This window comes from Typopeltis vanoorti, chromosome 3 (genome assembly GCF_054136105.1).
Source record: "Typopeltis vanoorti isolate ZY-2024b chromosome 3, IOZ_Tvanoo_1.0, whole genome shotgun sequence".
Classification (NCBI taxonomy): Eukaryota; Metazoa; Arthropoda; class Arachnida; order Uropygi; family Thelyphonidae; genus Typopeltis; species Typopeltis vanoorti.
In genome coordinates, this window is record NC_143551.1 from 119,545,160 (window position 1) to 119,562,598 (window position 17,439).

The following is a 17,439-nucleotide window of genomic DNA, read 5'->3' on the forward strand; positions in this document are numbered from 1 at the left end:
TCCTTTATGCAGTGGAACTATTTTCTCCTCTTTCCACCCCCTTTGGGAATAAGCTATACCCGAGACTCACATTAAACAAAATGGTCAAGGGCACTGACAATTCTTTAGTCGCTTCTCGTACGACACGAGCTGGTATACCATTCAATCCCACAGATGTATTGACATTGAGATTTTGTAATAGACTGTTCACCTCCACTTCATTCACCACCATTCCCGTATAAGCTGTTGGTTCCTTCATTCCTGCAATGTCACCACGTGGATGATATACTCTTGCAAAGTGCTTGCTCAGTAATTCCACTAAATCAACTGATTCAGTTACCTCCCTACCATCGGCATTCTTTAAAATCATTCTGGCTTATACATTTTCTCTTTTGCTTGCAACATATCGAAAAAACTGTTTGAGATTCTCTTTAGCCTGCATGGCTAATTTTCTTTCATAATCTGCTTTTGCTTTTCTTACCACACTCGTTAGCCTTCTGGCCTGCGCTTTATACCGTTCATATGCCTGCAGGTCACCTTTCTCCTTAAATTCCCTCCACAGTTGTTTCTTTTTTGCAGCTCAAGCTTAATGGTGTTATTCATCCATTTAACCCCTACTTGATTTACTATTTGGACTTTAGGTATACAGTCAGCCATTGCCTCCTGTAAACGCTCCTTAACCACCTCCCATGCACTATCATACTTACCAGCCTGGTAATTCCACATGTTCCCTGTCTTAATTGAAAATTCCACACATTTAGCCACCTCCCAAGTCAAGACCCTATGATCACTCTCACCAATTGGTGACAACATGGTCATATTTGTTACAGCCAAATTCTCATATTTCAAAAGGCATATTTCAGGCTTTCTCATTCAACTCTTTTAATGAGGGATTCCAGTTCCCCTTTGCTGCTGGCAATAAGAATGGTATCATCAGCATACCTAAGATTATTTATCTTTTTGCTCCAACTGAGAAACCACTATCATGTCCATTAAGTGCCTTTCTCATATAGGCAAAAACACTCGTTTTGGAGTAATTACTTTACCACTATCATGCCCACTAAGTGCCTTTTCTCATAATGTATTCTCCATGAAGATTTTATAGATCAGCGGAGCATATGCATGCTTGTCTCACACTTTTCTTGACGTTAAACCACTGAGATGTTTTTACATCCATCTTAACTGCAGCCTGATTCCTCTCGTAGAGTTGTTTTAAAGGATGTGTCAAGTATTCTGGGATGCTCATTTTACTTAGTATTTTCAACAGGTCCTCCCGCCTGACACAGTGAAATGCTTTAGCATAATGAATGAAGTACATATGCAAGAGAATATTATATTCTAGAGCCTTTTCAACTAAGTGCCTTGGATTAGAAATTCGATCTCTGGTTCCATATCCTTTTCTAAAACCTGCCTGTTCTGCAGGAAGTTGTTGCTTGACATATTGTTTAAGTCTTTCTTTAATAATATAGAGAAGAATTTTGCTTGCATGTGAGATCAAGGAAATAGTTCTATAATTATTGATAAGTCTTGCCCTCATTGACATTTTCTTTTCTTTTCTTTTTTTTTTTTTTTTGTGTGTATCCTGAGGCCAATCTCCTGCCTCCCAGATTTTATTACTAATTTTTCTGATTATTTCAATTCCTATGGGTCCTAGACACGTGAGAAGTTCTCTTGGTATTTGGTAGTAGTGGCCCGGGGTTTTCCCTTTTTTGAGTTTTTTTAGTGCTTCTTCACCCTCTTCTTTTAAAATGCAAGGTTCCTTGTGGAAGTCTCTTTGCTTTCTTTGTTGAATGAGACTGAATTATCTTCGTATAGATTTGAGCAATAGTCTTTCCATCTATTAAGGATGATCCATTAGATCAATAGGAATATGATTGTTAACATCAGCTATACTTAAATACTTTCATTGGAATTTTCTATTCAACAGCCTTATTTTGCTAAATAGGTATTTGGATTGATTTTGATTTGAATGATCTTCAGTTTCTCTGCATATGTTGTTGATAAAGTTGGTTTTTATTTTTAATGCAAAGTTTTTAATGAGCTCATTATAGATCTGCCTGTCATCTTCCATTTAAAGTTCTTTTGACTTCATTTCTGTTATTTTCTCAACTTGTTTCAGAGTTACATATGATATCCAGGGTGTGTTGATTCTGGATTTTTTTGGCAATGCTGACTTTGCAGTTTCCAGTAATATTATTTTGGTTTTATTGAAAAGTTTTTCTGGGTTTGTTTCATCAGAGTAATTTCCTAGTTCTAGAAATTTATTTTCCACTTTAATGTTATATGTCTCAGTAATTTTCTGTGAAGTCTAATCTGGTGGATATGTTATGTTATTTGTTTTCAAACTTATTTTCATATCAGCAATGAGGAGTTGGTGATCAGAGCCACAATCAGTTCAGAAATAGTTTAATATTTTTCATCATAGACCTCCATCTTTTGTTAATAAGATGGAGGTCTTATTTATATAAATTAAGTGGATATTAAATCCAACATAATTTCAGAGCCGAATACAAAAACTATAAAAGTTTCTTATTGAAAGTTGACCAGAGAGCTTGCGGTCTTATTGTTTGTATTGCTCAAAAAAGGTGTTAGCAACCATAAATTCTCTATATACAAAAATCAATCAGTCTTTCATCTCTTTCATTTTGGGTGCCCTGTCCATGAGATCTCTGGACTGTCTTGTTGTGGTCTTGCATCCTTTTCTTTGGCTAAATTCAGATCCCTGTATAAGAGGTCAATGGTCTCTTCGTCTGCATCACTTGTAGGGACATAAATTTGTAAGAGTATGATTGGTATTGGACTACATCAATCTTTAAGGAAATTCTACTATCATTGATAGGATTGTAGCTGAACACTGATTTGCAAAAATTTCCTAAAAGACTCATCTGGGAGGTCCTTTTATCACACACACACATCTCACCATACCAAGCCTTAAACACACTCAAACTCCTTGCAGACACCTCACTCTCAGCCAAGGCATTCCAATCATTCACAACTCTGCAAGAAAAAAACCTGCTTCTCACTCCCCTACTCATGCCCTCTTTATACAGTTTCCAGGGATGACTTCTGGTTCTCCACTGATCTCCCACTATTCTCTGTAGAACTTCTCCACCATTCATCTTATACCAACCCCTTATCAACTTGTAGGTCTCTATCATATCTCCCCTCTTCCTCCTGTCCACCAGCCTCTGCAAATTACATCTTCTCAATCTTTCCTCATACTCGACATTCCAGAGGTCAGAAACTACCTTAGTCAGTCGCCTTTGGACCCTATCCAACATCTCTTCATCCTTCTGAAAACCCGGTGAACAAATCTGGGCATAATAGTCCATGTTTGGCCTAATCAAAGCCTTACAATGGAACAAGAATCTCCCTACTTTTACACGTCAGTGTCCTCCGCATCATTCCCAGAAGCCTCTGTGTTGTCTTGACAATTTTGGCTACGTGTTCCCTAAATTACAGATCCTTATCCACTAACACCCGCAGATATCTTATTTCCTCTACCTCCAACAATATATTCTCACCAAGCATAAATTCTGAATGTCATCTTTGTTTTCCAAATTTTACAACCTTACATTTTGCAACATTGAACTCACATCCCTATTTCCGTGCCCAATCACTCAATTTATTCAAGTCTTCTTGTAAAGCCACAACATCTTTACTACTCTTTATGGTTTGTCCCAACTTTGCATCATCTGCAAACAACTGAATAAATCCATCTAAAATCTTCGCCAATATCATTAATATACAAGTTAAACAGTAATGGCCCTAAAACAGACCACTGAGGCACTCCACTAGTGACTTTCCTTTTCCTGAATATCGCACCCCCATACAGAACTTGTTGATACCTATCAGACAGCCAGTTTCCAATCCTATGCACTAATCTAATATCCAACCCCATCTGCTCTAGTTTGACTGTCAACTTATCATGAGGTACTCTATGAAAAGCCTTTCCGAAATCCAGGTATATTACTGTGTATCCTTCTCATCTGTCCAAGGAAGCAGTCACTTTATTGTAGTAAGTAGATTACTAAAACATGACCTCCCTTTAGCAAATCCATGCTGTCCATCAAAGATAATATCATTGTTGTCAACCCAACTCTGGATCCTAGTTCTCAAAAGCTTCTCCAACAACTTAACCACAACACCTGACTCACAGATAGGCCTATAGTTCGATGCTTGAGTTCAATCACCTCCTTTATGAAGTAGCACAATCTTGCCCTCCTTCAACTGCTTAGGAATTTGACCAAGTGCAAGACTCGTATTAAAAAAATATGTCAAGGCAGATGTCAACTCCCTGGCACATTCCTTCAGAATATGCGGTGATATATTCCCTCAGCCTTATTTACATCTAGTTTACTCACTTACAGTCTGTCTCTCTCCTCCCCATCATCATCAACTGTTCTCAATCTCTCCATGAAGTCACATTCACAAGATTGAAGGATCTTTATGAACTGCTCATTAAGTATGTCCACCACACATTCTGCAACAGCTGTCATTATACCATTTTCCCCAATCAATGTGATCCTTCCATAATCATTCTTTCTTTTGCTGGCTACATATCGAAAGTACTCCCTAGGATTCTTTTTGGCTTCATTGGCTAACTGCTGTTCATACCTCTCTTTGGCTCCTCTCACCAACCAAGTCACCCTCCTTGCATGGTCTTTGTAGACCTCATGAAATTGGTTATTTCCACTTCTCTTATGCTGCCTCCACAATGCCCTTTTTCTCTGTATAGCATGCTTAATATCTTTATTCATCCATCACACACCTACCTTATTTAACCTTCTCACCTTGGAATACATTTAGACATTGCATGTACTAGATAGTTTTTGAAAATCCCCCAAGCTGCATTTATCTCTTTTCCAGCTAACTCCTCATTCCATGCTACACCCGCGAGCTGTCTTCTGAGCTCTTCATAATCACCCCCCCCCCCCCTTGTAGTTCCACATATACCCTTTTCTCACAGGGGTCCTCGCACTGCTGGCGATCACCCAGGTAATCGCCAGCAGTGCCAATTGGTGAGAGTGACCTCATGGTCACTCTCACCAATTGGCGGATGATTTGAAACCTCATTTATAATTACATCCTCTGATGAGATAACCAAATCCAAGACCCTTAATCCTCATGTGCCCTCTGTTACATACTGTGTGAGGTAGTTATCCCTCAAAAACTCAAGAAACTCATTTTCTTTACTTCCAGTTGCTATCTCATCATTCCAGTCTATATTGCCATAATTAAAATCAAATCACCCATAATGATCACACTTTTCTTATTTGCTTGACTAATTTGACTATACATTTCACTATCACCACCATCCACATTACCTGGTCTATAACAACATCCCACCAAGTATTTGATTCCATTCACCTCTATCTCACACCATACTGCTTCAAAACCACTGACACTATTTCTGTCTTGCATCTCTACTGTGTATGGACATAACTCTTTCTCTATCATCAATACACTCCCCCCCTCCCTTTTTACCCCTTCTATCCTCACAAAACACATCATACCCTTCCATCTCCATTCCTGTCAGGATGTCATCCTCTCCAACCATGTATCACTCATTCTGACAATCTTTGGGTGAACAGACGCAATTAGCACAATCATTTCATCTGCCTTGTTTCTTATACTTCTAGCATTTGAATACAAACACAAGCGCTCATTTCTGGATCTACAGCTAGTTCCACTGATATCACTCACTCGATGTGATCTCTCTATGCTTGACTGGGGCCATTTCCCTTTCTGCTTCTTCATTTTAGTACCCTTTTCAATTCCAACTGTTTCCTCTTGATCCCTGGTCATCCCATTCCTTTCCTGCCTACACATGGTCTCACCTCCTCTTGGTGCATCCACCTTTGTCACTCTGTGTACTCCCTGTCCACCCTGAGCCTCCCTGTTTCCCTGCTCCTCTTGCACACCCATTCTCTCATTTTCTATACTCAAAGCACTCACTTCCCCATTCATTTCCACCTCTTCAATCTCTCCTGTCTTACTCTCCTGCTCTTCCACATCACTCCCCTCTCAATCTGAATTGATGTTTTATTTTTAATTTCATTTTGTACTATCTCCAGTTTGCCTGTTGCTTGTATCTAGTAATCCTTGTACATTTCAAGTACCAATAAGTGTAATTTTCCGGTCATAGTTGAATTGTGACTGGGAGAAGGGTATTAGTTCTTTCAGTGTCATAGGTTCTGAGTAGGTGTTGAGATTGGGATGCACGTTCCTTTCCCCTCTGTGCTTGGAGGTACTACCTTTATTTGCCAGGCTGGTAGCTGTCCCACTCTTATCATCATTCTTCATTGTGGCTATAGTTATCATCGAAGGATAGTAGAGTGATTTCCTCTTGCCTTCTCTACCATAGAGCTATTGCCGATAATGCTGATTCGGCCATGCCAAGCAGCTGTCCAGACATGAGCCCTTTGGTGATATTGCATATCTTCAGCCTCATGCCAGTGCTGGAATGTGCTGTTGTCCACTTTCAGGGTATCTCACTTAGCTTGGCTCTTACACAAATGAGACTTGCCTGGCTTGGGTGTCCCTGCCAGTTGCCAAGCAACTGCTGGTATAGCTCTCTGAGTTGATGCGGATTATACAAAACCTCAAATGAATAACTGAGAACTCATTATGTAGAATTTATGGAGACAAAAATACTCGTGTTGGAGTAATTACTTTACTTACAATCAAGCAAATAACACCCCACTTTTCAACCTCTATATTGTGGTCATCATCAGTACAACATACATATGCACAAAAACTAAAATTACACTCTTTTTGTAATAAAAAAAAAAAAGTCTAAGATGAAAATATAAATAAAATGAGCACACTGTGAACATAATTAAAAGAGGCTTTGGTCTCCAGTGATTCTGTTATTATACTGAGATATGGCCACCATCATATTGGCAGTTGTTTCTTAATGACTTGATTTTACTTTTAATTCTTCATTAAAAGTAACAATTTTTCTCTGTAAAACACCACTGATTAGGCTGAGATTTTTGTACTTACATTGAATATCTTTCATTTAGCTGGGACACCTAATGCAGTTCCTCTAGAATTCATGCAAGAAATGATCACATCACATTCGGTGAGGATCACCTGGAAGGTAATATTCTGTTTTTATTTAAAATATAGTAAATGTGTTAACATCAAACTTGTTCAATATATATTATTATTATTTTTTTTTTGCTTAATGCTGATATTTCGTGTTTCAAATGAAAATTTATTTCCTATCCCCTTTTTTACTACGAAACGATTATTATTATTTACATCAGACTTCCGTTGGCATCAAAAAATTCATCATGTGATCCATCCCACACTGTCACATCCAGCTTCATTGAACCATGTCTTAAACTCATTTACAGCTTCTGTATTCACCATAACTCCTAAGTAATGCATTCTACACTCAATCTCCATGCAAAGACCTATTCCATCTTGCTCATACTCATACAGCTTCTAAAGATGGCCTCTTGTTGTACCCCTGTCTTCCTCAATTATCTGAAAAATCTCATCCATATTACTATCGTACACCTCACCATCTTATGTCTCATTCCTATCCCCCCCTCCTCCTCCTCCTCCTATACACAGCAACTATCATTCCCTCAGCCATAATCCACATCCCAATCACTTGAATCCACCTTAGTTAATTTTACTTAACTAAGATTGACTTAGTTATTCATTACATTGAAAACCAGACAATCCAAATTTGTACATAGTAATCCATATTCTTCATGAATACTTAATCTTAATCTGATTATGGCTTTATAAAACAGAACCATAACTTCTTTGCTCCTACATCTCAAGGGTTCTCCTCATAATTACCATAATCTATTGTGATGTCATAGTTTTAGCAATTTTTTGCAATGTGACCTCTAAATTTCAAGTCTCTATACACTACCATTCCCAGATCTCATCGACCTTCAAAATTTTCCCCATCAATTGCATACTCTGCATTCCATTCTTGCCTACTAAATGTCCAGGCTTTACACTTTGCAACGCTAAACTCATAGAACAATTGACTGTCACTATTTCTGTCTTACATTTTCACCTTGTGCAGGTATAATTCTCTTGCTATCACCAGTAGTATCTCCTTCTTTTCTTCTCACAAAAACATTTTACCCTTTCATTTCTATTTCTATCAAAATATCATCCTCGTCCACTCATGTCATGCTTATTCCCATATTTTTTGTGTGAATTGATTCAGCCCCTGCAACAGTTTTGTCTTCTTTATTTCTGATTCTCCTGTCATTGATAAAAAAAAAACATACTAGTTTATTTTTGAGCCTAACCAATCCTATCTATGCCAGCTCTCAGCTGTAATTTCTCTGCACTGCCTCTGCTCGACCATCTTTATCATCCCTCTTACCCCATATCCCTCAGACTCCACTATTTCCCTTTCACCTCAGGCCATATTCCTATGATGACTATTCTCATACGCATTAACTGCTAATTCCAGAGTCCATCCTTCTTACACTGTCTTTCCTCTCTCTCTCTCTCTCTCTCTCTCTCTCTCTGCCCCATTTCCCTATCCATCTTGCATTTCTGTTTTTATATTCACCCCTCTCTCTCTCTCTCTCTCTCTCTCTCTCTGTCTTCTGTGTTCTCAAGAATTTCAGTCTCACCCATTCCATTTTCTTGATCTTTCACATCACGTCTTACTTCCCAATTAATTCACACCTAATCCATTAAATTGCAATCCTTCCCTTTTCTTTAATTTTATCCATCCCTCAATTTCATCCCACACATCAGTAAACTGTATTACTTTCTCCTCTTGTAGTTCCACCCACATATCATTCATGATTTTTGCTTTCCATCTCAACCTATCATTATTATATTAATCCCTAAATCTTGCTCACTCATTCCATGCCCCACATTACTTTTTGATATCTTTCAATCAGTCATCCTCGTATCCACACTAATAGCTTATAATTCAAGCCCATATCCTCCAACTTATGTAACAAACTCCCATGCCATGTCCTATCAAGTGGCTTAGCAAAATATACAGATGTATCACGACGTATCCATTCCCCTTGATTAACTCAACCATGACACATGATTATAAAATGCAAGCAAGTTACTCAAACATGACCTTCCCTTAGTAGACTAATGCTGTTTTTTCCCTCCGAAGTATAGATTCTTTGTCAATCCATTTCTGTATGTGAGCTATTACCAGCTTCTCCAAAATCTTCACCACCATTAACAACCACCTGATACTTTGCACCATCCTTGTGCAATAGGATTATTATGTATTATTTTCACTCCTGTGGAATCTTACATGTCCTGCAGTTCAACGTATACAGCCTAGTCAAAGTCACATCCAGTTCAAATGAATATTCTTTTAGCATTTGTGCTGATATCTCATCAGTCCCATTGCCAAATTCTTATCCAATTTATGCAGCAGCTTTAGTATCTTAAACTTGACAAGAAGTTATATTTTTATTTAATCCCACCCAAGTGTAATCAAACACAGTTTGCATGAAGTATCTTCATGACTAGGCTACTTGGATATAGACACTACTGGCTTCACATCAAGTACTTTAGTATAATATAATGCAAAGAACACATCCTTTCAGAAGTCTGTAGTGCTATGTATTAAGGGAAGGATCACCACCCAGACATTTTCATGTTTACTGAAGATTTGTTAGTGGTAGTCACTCCTAATTCTTAGATTATCTTAATCCTTTACCTAAGTTTAAGCAACCAGAGTTTGCACGTGAAGTATCTTCACAACTTGGCTACTTGTTTCTAAAGGCTGTTAACTTCACGTCAATTGCTTTATTATTGCTTGTTTGATACTTTGCATACAAACTTTGTTTGCTTTGGATTGGGACATTTTCCTCAGGTACAGTAAGTGTTTTCTTCTTTTTCATGCAGTTGTGTGGTTACAGACAAGGTGGGTATTTTGCAGTCTACTTGATCAGGCCACGACACATCTTGCCCTTGAGGTTGCTTGGTCATTACACATTGACTATCACTTCCACTTGCTTTCCGTGTATGTGTGTGTGTGTGGGGGGGGACAATTGTCTTAGTGTTTTATTTTTATTTCTTTGCAGGCACTCTATGTGTGCGATTTTCTTTGTTTTTGCTAGCACTACTCTTTAGTGTGGGATTATTTTCCTATTTCCTTGCAGACCCTGACCTATCAGAGTGGCACTTATTTTCTTTTCAGTGCAGGATTTCTTCTTACTGCAAGTGCTATTAGTTAGCACAGTATGAAAAAAAAACTTCAAGTAGAAGGTTTTTTTCATACTTTTTTGGTAGTGGTGAAGTGCATGATTTCTTCAGACAAAATGTCTGTTCTTTTATTTTTTCAACTCAGAGAATAATCATACATGAGTTCCCTTCCTCCACGAGTTAAAACCTTTTGGTTTAAAATTAATGGACTTCACAAAGTTAGATAAGTTGTCAAAGTATTAAAAGAAGTAATAGCAGCAAACAATATATATGCCTTTGCATCCTTTGGTGGTAGTCATTGTTAGTTCATTGTACTAGATCACACTACTAGGGACAAGCTAATGGCAGGCTTCAAAATGAAAGATTAATTAGTTGCTCCAGTAATGATCAAAAGGCAAGTTTATGCAATTGAGTGCTTTGAAACCTCAGACAAGATCATATATAAAGTCTTTTCAAAATGGGAACAGTAAAGGACATATGTAAGGAAGAATGTCCAGATGAGAAAGAGTGGAAGTTGTATAGCATCCTTTTCACCCTGAAAAATGATGCAACAGGTTTCTAATATAATCTTCTTAGGATTAGTAAGAGTAATTAATATCCTGGAATTTTGAAGACAATATTTGCATTATGTTTTCTATAACTGGGTCCAGATTGCTCAAAGCTGAATGTTTGAATTGCTAAGAGAATTGATATATTTGCAGGAAATACAGATCCAATATGCATTTCCTGCAAGGTGCAGGACACTGTCCTGAGATATGTCAAATCCCTAAACAATTCAAACATTCGACAGAAAATTAAGATCAAATTTGAACACTGTCATGTATACAGCTAATTTAGTGTTTTGACTAATTTCTTTCTTATTCCATATAAATCTATTCAGTTGACTTCTTACCATACTGACTTTGTTGATTCTGTTTTCTATTTCCATATTTAATTTACCATCTACACTAAAAATTGTGCCTAAGTAGATAAATGTTTTACTTGTTCTATAGGTTCTTCATTCACAATGCAGTTGATATTTTCAATGTTTCTGCCTATTTTCATTGTCTTTGTCTTGTTATTGCTGATTTTCATACCAAATTTATTACAACAGTTATTCAATTTAGTCAGGGAATCTTGCAGACTTCTAGCAGATTTATTTAGAAGTATAACGTCATCTGCATAAAGCAAAGAGCTGACATTAACATCTCCAATTTTGATATCAGGTTTAATACCACTTTCCTTTATAAATGTGATCCATATAGATAATGAATTACAGAGGGGATAATGTACATCCTTGTCTGACACCAGATTTAATATCAAACAATCTTCCTGTACTTCCTTCAATTCTAACTGCTGACTTACAACTCAAATAAAGACTAAGTATTGCTTGATATAATGCCCTATTGACACATAACTATAGCATTTTGAATAGCTTTTCTCTTGGCACCTTGTCATATGCCTTTTGCAGATCTACAAAATTTAGATTCTCAACTATTTGTCATAAAGTGAAAATCTGATCCTGAGAGCCTCTATTTGGCCTGAATCCGGATTGTTCTTCAACAAGCTTCCCTTCCACAATGCTTCTGAACTGTTTCTCAAGTATACTTGCATAAATCTTTCCAAGAACATTCACTAGAGAAATACCTTTGAAATTCTCACATTCAATTTTATTTATCTTTTTATAGACAGGTACTATGAAAGCTGTACTCCAATTATCTAGAATTTGTCCCCCTGTCCAGGCCTTCTGAACTAACAGCGCAGCCACTGTAAGACTCTAATACTCCATATGTGAGCATTTCTAGTCGAATATCATCTGCTCCAGCTGCCTTTTCACATTTCAGGCTTTTGATGGCTTTTTCTACTTCAAGTATTGGCTCCACATCACATTGGTTTTCAATGTGATGTGGAGACATTGGAAAGGGTCCAGAGGCAAGTGACTAAGACAATATCGGGACTTTGGAAAATGCTGGTGGATAGGAGGAAGAGAGGTGATATGATAGAGACGTTTAAGTTAGTGAGAGGATTTTATCAGATTACTCCAGAGGGGGATTATAAAAAGAGTAGTAGGTGAGAGAGGACGAACCAGATGTCATTCCTTGAAGTTATGTAAAAGTGTGGTGAAGAAGGGTGTGAGGAGTAGATTTTTTACATGGAGAATTGTCAGTGAATGGAATTCATTACCAGAATATGTTGTTAATGCAGAGAGTGTTAAAGACTTCAAGATTCTATATGCTAAATATGTTGTCAGTTGAATGAACCTCCCATGATGAGTCTGTTGACTACATGGTGGGTGTAACAATAATAATAAGTATGGATATATATTCCTGATTGTATAGTATGTCTATGGAATGTTTTTTACCACTGTGCTGTCACTGATTGTTTCATGTAGCAATTTTTCAAAGTAAGTACTCATAATATATCATCATACATCAAGGATATCTTTTTCTGCAGTTTCCATGTCACCTTTATCATCTATAATTCCTTTTACAGCACTCTTTCCTCAATTTCTGAGCTTTTTCAACAGTCTCCAGAATATTTTGCCACCTTCTTGATATTTATTTTCTATGTTCTTGCCAAAGTTTCCGATGAATTTTGTTTAGCTAGTTTTACACAGCTTTAAGCTTTCTTACATTTGTCTCTGTATTCTCTAAGTGCACAAGCCCACTTATTCACCAGGAACTTTCGATATGCTTACTTCTCTTCATTCACTGCCTCTTTAACTTCCTGTTTCTACCATGGAGTTCTGATTTTTCTATCCTTGCTTTGTATTTAGTGTTGAATACTATAGCTACTCCTTCTTTTCCCTGATTGTTATTGTGTGAATATAACATTTTGTATTTATTGCTTAGAAAGATCTCACCAGTTTTTGTCTTTTTTGAATCAATGTTTTCTTCAGGGCTTGCCACTGAATCTCCAAGGTTCTCAAACTTTTTCATTTTTACTTGAATAACGTTTGTGTATTTTAGTCTATTTAGTATGATAGGACATGCGGGCTTCTGAACTGCAATTCTATGCCTGAAATTAGGCTACCAGATAGTGGTCACTATCTCCATCTGCTCCTCTGAAACTTCTCACATCTGAGATGGAGCTGTGGTGACGTCGATACACTAGTACATGGTCTATTTGGTTAGCTGTTCTACTGTCCAGTGATCCTCAGGTCTGTTTGTGGACGTGTTTATGCATAAACATAGTGCTCTTTACAAAGCATCCCGTAGCGGTGGCAAAACTCGAAAGTCAGATCCCATTATCATTGCACTCCTCATGTAGGCTCTCACTACCCACGAAACGGCGCCACACATGCTCTCTCCCCAGCTTCACGTTGAAATCTCCCACTACTAGCTTTACGTCATAGACAGTAGATTATTACAAGTACGCTCAAGCACTTCGTAGAAACAATCTTTAGCTTACTCCGAGCTCTCTTCAGTAGGCGCATAACAGTTCACAATAGACACATTTTGAAAACATCCCTTAACTCTAATAGTACACAGCCGATTGTTCACAGGTTTAAAATTTAAAATATTACACAAAAAGTTATCACTAACTAAAAATGCAGTTCCGAAGACTCTTCCTCCTCTGTTGTCACCACTATAGTATAGCGTGTACCCCTGATTGCGGGTCGAGCCTTGTCCCGGCCAACGCTCTTCTTGTACAGCACAAAGTCCAATTTTATACTGTCGTAAGACATTCGTCACATTAAAAAAAGCTCCTTCTTTCACCAAACTACGTATATTCCAGGTCCCAAAACGATTAATAACACTGGCCAAGAAAAAAAATTTTTTTTCTGCTGATTATGATCTGACACTTGTTTTTTACTAATTTGGGTGCACTGATTTCAAATATCAAATCCATTTTTCTCTATCATGGCAGGTTTTTCCTCTATGGCATTTTCTTTTTGCTAATTTGTAAGTTTTTGATAGTTTTAAGGAGGCAGTACTATTCAGAGGATTAAAAAAATCGATTTTTTAATATTATTTTCTGAAAGTATGTACTTTTAAAAATCTGTTCCTAACGTTTTATCAAGGAATTCGAAAAATTCCCGAAGATATAGTCTATTATTCAAAGTGGTGCGCAGATCAGAATTGAAGTGCTCACTGCTCTCGCTTGTTAGTAAACGAATAAATGCGTAAGAACCTGCAACGGCATGTACTGGCGCTTTGAATGCGAGAGAGGCCGATAACCAACCTAATACATTTAGGTGATGAAAAGTAGGCGATGACAACTGCCTAAAACAAATGAATGCTATATGCATCATAGCGGACAAAGAATGATCGAAATCAGTCAATCGTTAATTGATCGTGAAAGTATGGTGAGCGCTTATAATGTTTCAATAAAGTCTCTGGATTTTTTTGTCTTGTTAATTGCATGTTAGTCGGCAGTGAATACTCTCACCTGAGAGTATTCGAGAACAAGATGCTACGACGTATCTGTGGAGGGGTCTGGAGGAGGTGGTCCAATGCTGACATACACGCTTTATACAACTCGGCAGATGCCTTGATGGAGCTGCGAGCCTGGCGACTTCAGTGGCTGGGACACCAGTACCATATGGATCCTGAAAGGACTGTGAGACAAGCGTGGGAGACCCGACCCCGATCAGGGAGGCCACCAGGGAGACTGAGAAAGAGATGGGCAGATCAGGAGAAGGAAGACCTGCAGGCTGTTGGGCTGGAAACCAGAACGTGGTGGACAGTCGCAGAGGACCGTGCCCAGTGGCGACATGTGGTGCTTGAGACCAAAAGTCCCCCCTGGCTGATAGCACCTGGCTAATGTAATGTAAATATATGTAGTCTAGAGTTCATATCTGAGAGCTGCTCAACTTTTATTTGCTTTCAAACTTTCTTACATGTTCTTCTTTTCAATATGAAATTGAATTTTATCCTGCTTAAGACTAAATGATGATCACTTCCAATTTCGAATCCTCTGTACACTCTAGTGTCCTGCACCAATAACATCACCATCAACAATACAAGAGTGGTCTGAAAAGTTCTCGGCCTAACAATGAAAAAACAAATTTTTAATTTCAAAATTATTTTTATTTTTCAACGTAATCTCCCTTACGACTAATAAATTTATTCCAGCACCATTATGCCGTCCCTGTAATGGTTCTCAGTAAGATTTTTCTTGATGCAAAGAAAAACACTGACCAGTGAGGAAGAGTTTCATTTTTGGGAAAAGACAGAAGTCAGAGGGAGCCAAGTCTGGGGAATAGGGTGAATGTTCCAACAATTCATAGCGCAGATCCCTTAAATTTTCCCATTGCCAAAACACTTTTATGGGCAAGTGCGTTGTCCTGATGAAAGATGATTTTTTTCTTCTGTAAACCAGGTTTTTTCTCATGAATTTTTTCATCTAGTCTGATTAAAAGATTGGAATAATATTCCCCGGTTATTGTTTTACCCTTTTCACGATAATTAATAAACAAAATACCTTTAGCATCCTAACACACTGAAGCCATGATCTTTCCTGCTGATGGAACTGACTGTTTTTTTTTGGCTCTGAACTAGCAGCTTCTGTACACTGTTTTGACTGCTGTTTGGATTCTGGTGTGTAATGGTGAATCCAAGTCTCATCCATAGTAATAAACCGATGCACAAAATCAGTTTTATTCTTGTTAAATGCTTCAAGCACCATTCAGAGATTTTCATGCGACTGCATTTTTGATCTTCTGTGATCAAACGCAGATCAGATCAGGTTGAAGTTTGTTGATTTTTGTTCCATCTGGTTTTCCATGGTGCAGATTGCTTCATCCTTGGCTTTTGCCCTTGTGGTTTGAACCAAGCTTCACTATAATGATATAGGCTGTGCTGTATAGGAGCTGATTTGTTTCCTTTATACTGTTGGTTGTGATGGTTTTTATCACCACAGATGCTGGCCTCGTTGGACGAGTGGTTAGCATATCTGCTTTCCAGCCAAAAGGATGCAGGTTCGAATCGCACTGTGGGCATGGATGTTTGTGATTGTCTATGAAAATACTAGTGGTGGTGGTCGGTGATAGATGGCATTGGTGTAGATGATGATGATGAAGAACGTAGTTGTAGTTGGTGGATTGAGTGGTGGAGATGGAGAACTGTGGAGTAGGTGTTGTAGTTGGTGGATTGAGTGGTGGAGATGGAGAACTGTGGAGTAGGTGCCCTCCCTTAATGAGTTTTTGGACTCCCTGGAGGTGTTATGTAATAATAATAATAATAATAATAATAGTAATTTGCATCTAAGAGGAGCTGTTTTAGCTTAGATTTATGTAAAGCTTTTAATGGAAAGTCTTATATGGTCATTTATGGAGTTCATATGTTCCAGTATCCCTGACTTCATTTTACACTGCACTTCTGTCAAAATATTCTGTGGTATGTTGTCAGCTTGATGCTTACTGAGTTGAATTCCAAAGTTTGATATAGCTACCTCCTGATGATTTGCTGTTACTGGAGTTATTGGTTTATTATGTAACTCTTGCAGCTTAAGTTCAGTAAATATTTTGTTAAGGAAAATGAAATTCATTTGGTCCATAAGTCTTTGTTCTGTTTTTATCATCGCATCTATTTTGCAGCGTATGGGAATGTTTCTAGATTAAATGTACACTTTCTAAAAGCCTGTTTTTCTGGTGTTGATCTGTAAAAATATTTCATAACTACTCTGTTTTCTTCTACAGTATATATTTTACATTTGGTTTCTTCTAGTCACTTTTCAGCATCCTGCCCTGGTTGCCCAGCAAGGAGAGGTGGGTCCTGTAACCCACTTGTCGCTTGATACCCAGGATTCCCAACATCTGAAGCAGTCCTTAATGTCCCTGGCATCGACTTATCGAGTATGGATTTATTCTTGATTTTCGCCATTAAGATGGGGGATGGAACACTGTTAGTCTGGCTCCTCAGACTTACAGTCTGAGGAGCCAGACTAATATAATCAGTTGAGACCTGCCTGACAAGGGTGGCCCTGCTGGTAGCTATGCTACAGCCAGCATAGGTCTCAACATCACTGAAGCAAACAAGCCCCACTGCCACGACAAGGCAATGTTCCTTGAGGATATGATAATTTTTATTAATAAATAATAATCATAATAATAATAATTATTATTATTAACATCTGATCTCCATGGAGTCTCATTGTGGGAGGTACACACTATTACACTCTGCATTGCTCTCTCAATTTTTGCGTCATCTGCAAACAACTGCATATTGCTAGTTAAACCCATCCTAATATCATTAATATACAAATTGAACAACAATGGTCGCAAAACTGACCCCTGCAGTACACCACTAGTGACTTTTCTCTTACGAGATACTGCATCCCAATAAACATTTCACCTAATTATCA

General features: G+C 37.9%; 1 protein-coding gene across 1 annotated transcript in view; it reads left to right on the forward strand.

Moving 5' to 3' along the window:
* LOC150108517 (receptor-type tyrosine-protein phosphatase mu-like) overlaps positions 1 to 17,439 on the forward strand; it is a 1,155,664-nt gene that overhangs the window by 440,947 nt on the left and 697,278 nt on the right. The window contains exon 16 of the mRNA XM_090415942.1: positions 7,008 to 7,084. Within this exon, the coding sequence (XP_090272068.1) occupies positions 7,008 to 7,084 (77 nt within the window). The remainder of the gene's footprint in view (positions 1 to 7,007; positions 7,085 to 17,439) is intronic.